This window comes from Heteronotia binoei, chromosome 8 (assembly GCF_032191835.1).
Source record: "Heteronotia binoei isolate CCM8104 ecotype False Entrance Well chromosome 8, APGP_CSIRO_Hbin_v1, whole genome shotgun sequence".
Classification (NCBI taxonomy): Eukaryota; Metazoa; Chordata; class Lepidosauria; order Squamata; family Gekkonidae; genus Heteronotia; species Heteronotia binoei.
This window is the reverse complement of record NC_083230.1, coordinates 48,402,752-48,408,999: the sequence shown is the minus strand read 5'-3', so window position 1 is coordinate 48,408,999 and position 6,248 is coordinate 48,402,752. Positions and strand designations below refer to the sequence as shown.

The 6,248-nt window shown below is 36.2% G+C and overlaps 1 protein-coding gene across 1 annotated transcript in view; it reads right to left on the bottom strand.

Annotated features, from left to right (window-relative positions):
- Positions 1-2,946: 2,946 nt before the first annotated feature.
- The window catches only part of CAND1 (cullin associated and neddylation dissociated 1), a 30,996-nt gene continuing 27,694 nt past the window's right edge, over positions 2,947-6,248 (bottom strand). Inside the window, exons 14-15 of the mRNA XM_060245014.1 lie at positions 4,934-5,041; positions 2,947-3,491 (exon numbers count right to left, since the gene is read on the bottom strand). Coding sequence (XP_060100997.1) covers positions 3,267-3,491; positions 4,934-5,041 — 333 coding nt within the window. The 3' untranslated portion in view covers positions 2,947-3,266. The remainder of the gene's footprint in view (positions 3,492-4,933; positions 5,042-6,248) is intronic.

Sequence of the window (6,248 nt, the reverse complement as noted above, 5' to 3'; positions counted from 1 at the left end):
CAAGACTATCCATTTATTCCAGGAATAAGCAAACACTTCTTCAGAGGGAGGGTAGATGGATTCTTCTGACAAGTACAGCGTACATCAAGGAAATTATTTTGGCTTATTCTGAAGTTATTTAAAAAATAGGATTTCTGTTCCTATCTGGATTTGTTTTCTTCCAAAAAGACCCTGATTAGGAATTAAAATACTTGGATTGGGTCCTTATATATTGGAGAATGGAGTGATTTCAGATGCCCAGTGATAGCAGCACACATTGATAATAAGACAGGAAACTGTCAGTTCAGCCCAGGAGGATCTATAGTCTTGAGCTTCATCATCAATTGCAGTTCAGCAGTCTCTTAATATCCCTTTGAAAATCCTGTGTAAGTGTACTGCTACTCTTACGTTAGCAACTGAATGTTGTGGTTTCTGTCAGATTTACATCCATTTATTCTTTGCATTCTCCTAGATGGAATTGAGACCTAGGTTTCTTGTCTCATTACCAGTGCTCATATCTCCACAGCTACTACCCCCTGCATATCACAACTAATCCAATTAAGCCTGCTATTGTCATGGGACATCTGAAATCACCTTTATAAAGTTTATACCTCTGTACCTCATCTTACATTTTATGGCAGGCATGGCCTGGACCAACAAAGTGACATTTATATCAGACCTGTCCCTCATGAGTTGGACACCTAGTTGTAATTTGGTGCCTGCCAGGTTTGTAGCAAACTGATTTTCTGACATTTGTGTTAACATAATACAAACTGACCACAGAATTTGAGTTCACAATGTAGTTATGCTAAATTATATATTTTCTTGGTTCATGATTTTGCACTTCACATGTATCAAATATCTTAATTTACACTGTAATTACAGTGAGGCCACAGAAATAACATCCTGATCTATAAGAACACACTACTGGTTGTAATCCAGTTTACGATAACAGAATGCAGAAATTTTAGCATATTTTGTTCTATATATTTGTTCTGGTAATATATTTTGTTCTATTTGCACATTTAAGTTACATAAGCCAAACCAGGAAAGATGCTAATCTTCTGTGCCAATAATAAAAACAATTCTCATATGCATCGAGTTAAAATTAATCTTACTACTTAAGAACTGATTCCAGAAGTCAGTTTTCAATTTGTATGCATGGTGTATATGGAAAAAATTATAAAGCTATAGAATTTATGCAATTAGAAACTGCAGTAACATTTTAAACAAACCACTTTTCACTATTTTCTGAGCAGAGAACAGAGCATTGAGTGGTTTTGAATTTCTTCTGTTCTTGATATTTTTGTTGTTGTTTAAGATGGCAAAATGCTGTACTGTTTTTAACACTCTTAGGTCACTATGAAAATCAACTGATTTGCCATGAATGCATCACCCACCTTCCAGTTGTGTGACATACAGAACCTCTATGTGCAGGCTATAGAATGACTTGACAAATGGCATTACGTATAATGTCCACAGCAGGATTACAGTTGATCAACTTGAAGCAGCATCCACAAGGCATTGGTAACATACTTTAGCCATTATACATCACGAAGAGAAAAAAACTTAAAGGCATAATCTGGAGCACATCAATGGGACTTTAACAGACTGCCATAGACACTTGTTGGGTGACCTTGGCTTAGTCATCTCTCAGCCTAACCTACCTGGAAGGTGGTTCTGAGGCTAAAATGAAATAGAGAACAAGGTAAATTGTTTTGGGTACCTATGGATGAGAAAGCCAGAGTACAGAGGAATTTTTTCTTCCTGTTCTGTAATAGTAAAAAGCAGTCCCCCTCCCCTCGAAATTGATAAGCAACAGATTCAGGCAAGAAAAATGAATAATTAGACTGTGCAATTTACTGTCAATGGGCATAGTCATAGCCATGGTTTTAAAAAGGGATTAGCCGGACTCATGGAGGATAAGTACATTAATGGCTACTAGTAAAGAGAACCTTCAAAGGCAGTAAACCACTGAATACCAGTACTAGGAGGTCATATCAGGAGAAGGCCTTGGTTTTTACACTCTGTGAAACAGGATGTTGATCCACCAGTATGTCTTCAAAGGGCATATCTTTTGTTCTTGTTCAACAGTTGATACTTGGAAAGTCCTGCATGTCTTGTGTATATGGAGCTTCCTTAATAAAACTAAACACCTTTATACACTGATGTTCATATGGAGCAATTATGAATGTTGTCTCATTAATTTCAATCAATACAGCAAAGATGTGTATGCAGGGTTGGAATTCTAGCTGGCGTTCCTTTGCATATTAGGCCAGCCTCCTGATGTAGCCAATCTTCCAACAGCTTACAAAAAAGAGCCTTGCAAGCTCTTGGAGAATTGGCTCCATCAGGGGTGTGTGGCCTGATATGCAAAGGAGCTCCTGCTAGAATTCCACCCCTGTGTGTATGCAAAGAAATGCATATGCAGATCCTCCAACTTCATTATAAAGAATGGGCTAATCCTTGGCACTAGGAAAATTCCACATGCATATTGAAATTCCTAGTCCCACTGGAATCTCTGCATATCTATATCTATTAATAATTGAATGTAGAAACATGTTTTCTCATGAGCTTATCAGAAACGACTGTTGCTTGCACAGGGGACCTTTTCTTTTTCCTATTTAGGATAAAATATCTGAATATTGCACTAGTACAAAGTAAATATCTGAACTTCTATGAATAAACTGCACATATTGTTTTAGACATAATATATATTTGTAAACTCGCTCATGCAAAATTAGTGTGAACAGGGAACGGTTTACTCTTTAAAAAGAACGTCTTTACTTATATTTGCATTTATAAACTGTGCCCAAGTCCTCTGCACAATAAGTCTTAACATAGATTTTTAAAAAATCTATCTGCAAGTCAAATCAATTTATGCAGCTGAAACAAGAAGACAAATGGTCATACAAAACCTGGTGGATTTTTGGATCGAGGGGGAAATGGAAAGGAAAATCACAGTCACAAATTTTAAACTTTTTAATCCTAAACATTACAGGGCAAACAGATGATGGAATTTATTTCCATATACCATTTGTTTAAACCTTTTATTTCTATTTACTGTGTGTCCAAATCCACTAAAACATGAGTGGCTTACAACTTTTGATTTATGGAAATACATATTCTGGAATAAATGCTAAAAAAGCAAACAATGGGAAAAAGCCAAACTGTCTCCATAAAAGTGAAGTGGAACATAGTGAAGTTTAGATACTTTTTTTTTTTAAACTTGTCAATTCAGTGCATCATATGGTTCAAATTCACGGTCCCAATTTTTAAACAAGTATCTAACTAGTGTCCATTGATTCCAAGTTAGTGGATGATGAATCTTTCTGGATACTTTCGAAGATGGCTGCAAGCTCAGGATTTGAGCTTATCTGTGACTGAAATTCACTCATTAGCGGACTTTTCTCTGCTTCTGGAATGGTTAATAATGCTGCTACTGCCCTCATAGCAGATCGTTTCAGTTCATCTTGTTTTTCAAACTCTTGCTTCACAGAGTTTGCTTTTACCTGTTATTATAAGAAAACTCAAGATAATAAGCTTATTATACAAAGTCAGTAATGAACACAAATTACAAAGCTATTCAGATTTACATGTGGCACAAGGCAGAATGTAGTATATAAGTATTACTTATCAGACTTGTATTCAGCTATGGCACAATGCTATCACTCAGAATACCAAATTATAAAAGTTACACATCAGTTACAATAATCCAAAGTGAAGGAGCAATAGCTACTAAAGGCTGATACCTTTTCTACAATAGCAGTCATTCTGTCCTCAGGCTTCTGCTTTCCCCAGCTCAACTGATCAATTCCCCACTGCTGTGCACACATTTTGACTCACATCTCCCTCCAATTCCACCCCCCATGTCTTCCTGATCTTGTTTTTTTTAGAGATCAGGAAGACACAAAAGGGGGGGGGGGGAGAATTGGACAGAGATGTGAGTCAATATGTGGTCAAACAGCAACTGGTGGGGAATTGATTGGTTGATAATAATGGCCCTTCAATGCACCATGGACCAGCCTGTGAACAAGTGAAAGGCCTTCCAACCTGATTCCAGATATTTCCCATATTTATTAAGAAAAAAATATCATAGCTGAAAATTTCAGGAGTGCCTTTCACAGTAATGTATATAGCTGATATAATCCAACCCAGGACATTGTACTGGGGGCAGCAACATCCAATTGCTCACCCCAGGTTATAGGAACGAACCCTGAATGTTTTCCTCTGCTAATATTTCTGCAATCTTGAGGCTCTTCTGGAGAAAAAAGAGCAAGTCAAAGTGCCATGTTACATGAGTGCCATAAGAAGTGAACCTTCAATTTCTCACATGCAGCAGAAAGTAAACAGCTTGCTTTTGCTCCGGTTAAGGAGATTCATAAATCTATCTAGCAAGCATATTGTGAGACTGCTCTTCATAAAAGGAGTTCAGAATATATGATTCTTCCTTTCCTATGGTATCCTTACAAGAGTATGTGTGGCTTGCCCAAGATTACCCAGTAAAAATTTGGACTTGGGTCTTCAAAGTCCCAGTCCAAAACCCTTATTACACCACATTGGTCCTTTAGTCTATTCAGCCTAAACTAAACAAACACCTGGAGATTTTTTTATGAACTCAAAAAGACAAAAATGGCTTTGTTCTCAAGTCCTTTGTTTCCTTCAATACACAACTGAAGAGAACAGTAGCGGATAATGTAGACGTATGTGTCAAGAAAGAATAATGCCTTCAAAAGGCCTTCATCAAAATTTAGAATTTGTGATCAAAGCTAAACACACAAGTGCTATATACAGGCTTTAAAAAGCAAAAGCAAAGTCAAATTTAATACAGGTGATATAGATGAAGACACAGCAATGCAAAAACAACCTAATCAGGCTGCTGCAACTTTGTTTTACAACATGTATGCCTGCAAATCTTTGTCTTCTAACATACAGAAACAATCTGACACATTACCTTGGTAGTACATGTTGCCCTTAATGGTTCAACCAACCTATCAAGTCTCTGCAGAACTGCACTTGGACATAGAGTAGATAGTCTCACCAACATTAAAAAAGTTAGCATCTGGTTAGAGAAAAAAAATTAAGAAGTGATTAAGCTGTTACTGTGTTAATTTTAGATAATTTTAAATTCATTTCATATCATTTTTCTTGTGCTTCACACTTCATCTTCCTTGTTTCCCCTATACTTTGTTTATCCATACCCCATGAGTCTGAAACCACAGGTGTCTCCCATCATTCATTTTGTGTAACTACATCTATTCCAGTTCCTTACACTGTGGCTTAACACTCTTTTAAAAATATTCCACCGACATGCATCTGATGAAGTGAGCTCTGACACACAAAAGCTCATGCTGAAATAAATTCAGTCTTAATGGTGTCACTTGATGTCTGTTCCATTTTATTTGAAAAGATTAAGCATCAGCAAATTTTACATGCATAATGCTAGAATGAATATATTTTGGTAGAAATAATTTTTCCCCACAAGTTTATAGCCTTACTTGCTGATTGGACATTCTGATGCTTACCTCATTGTCAAATTTCTAATAGAAACTAATTGGAAATTTGCCTTTATTGATCACTGACCTATAATCAGTAGCTTCTCTTATCTCATATTAGGCTATATTCCATGGCTGGGACTTCTAGAGCTATCATGCTTTCTTTGTTGATATCACTGGTATCGCAAATGTTAACCAAAATAAAAACAGAAGGAGAATAAAGGCAATCACAGAAAAGAACAAAAACCACAGGTTCAGTCAGCTCTTTATTTGGAAATAGATTTCCTAGGTGATACTTTTCTTCAGATGCAGAAAAAAATATATAAAATAAACTCTTACAGAGGAGTTCTCTGCATTCTCACTTAATTCAAAGTGAAGAGAATATTTTTCAAAAAAAGAATATATATACCGTATATATTTCAACCCTCATTCAAACCATGAGGGATAGGGGTAGGTTGACATGTCGGATTGTTCAGTTTTCTGATTAACTAAGCTTTTGTTATTTCAGGGTTGCCACTAAAATTTTATTTTTCATTTCCCTGACCAACATTTGTCAATTTCCCTGACCACCACTCAAATATAACCACAAGTTAAAAAAATGAATAGGTCATGTTGCATTATGCAAGAAATAATGAAAAGTCCCACTACAACTAAACAAGCCTCAACAGCAAAAATATTTCTCAAAGAGATTTAATATCAGCTTCTTTCAACATTAACTGCAGCAACATCTGTTTTGCAATTACACCCAAAATTACACCAAGATACAAACTTCAA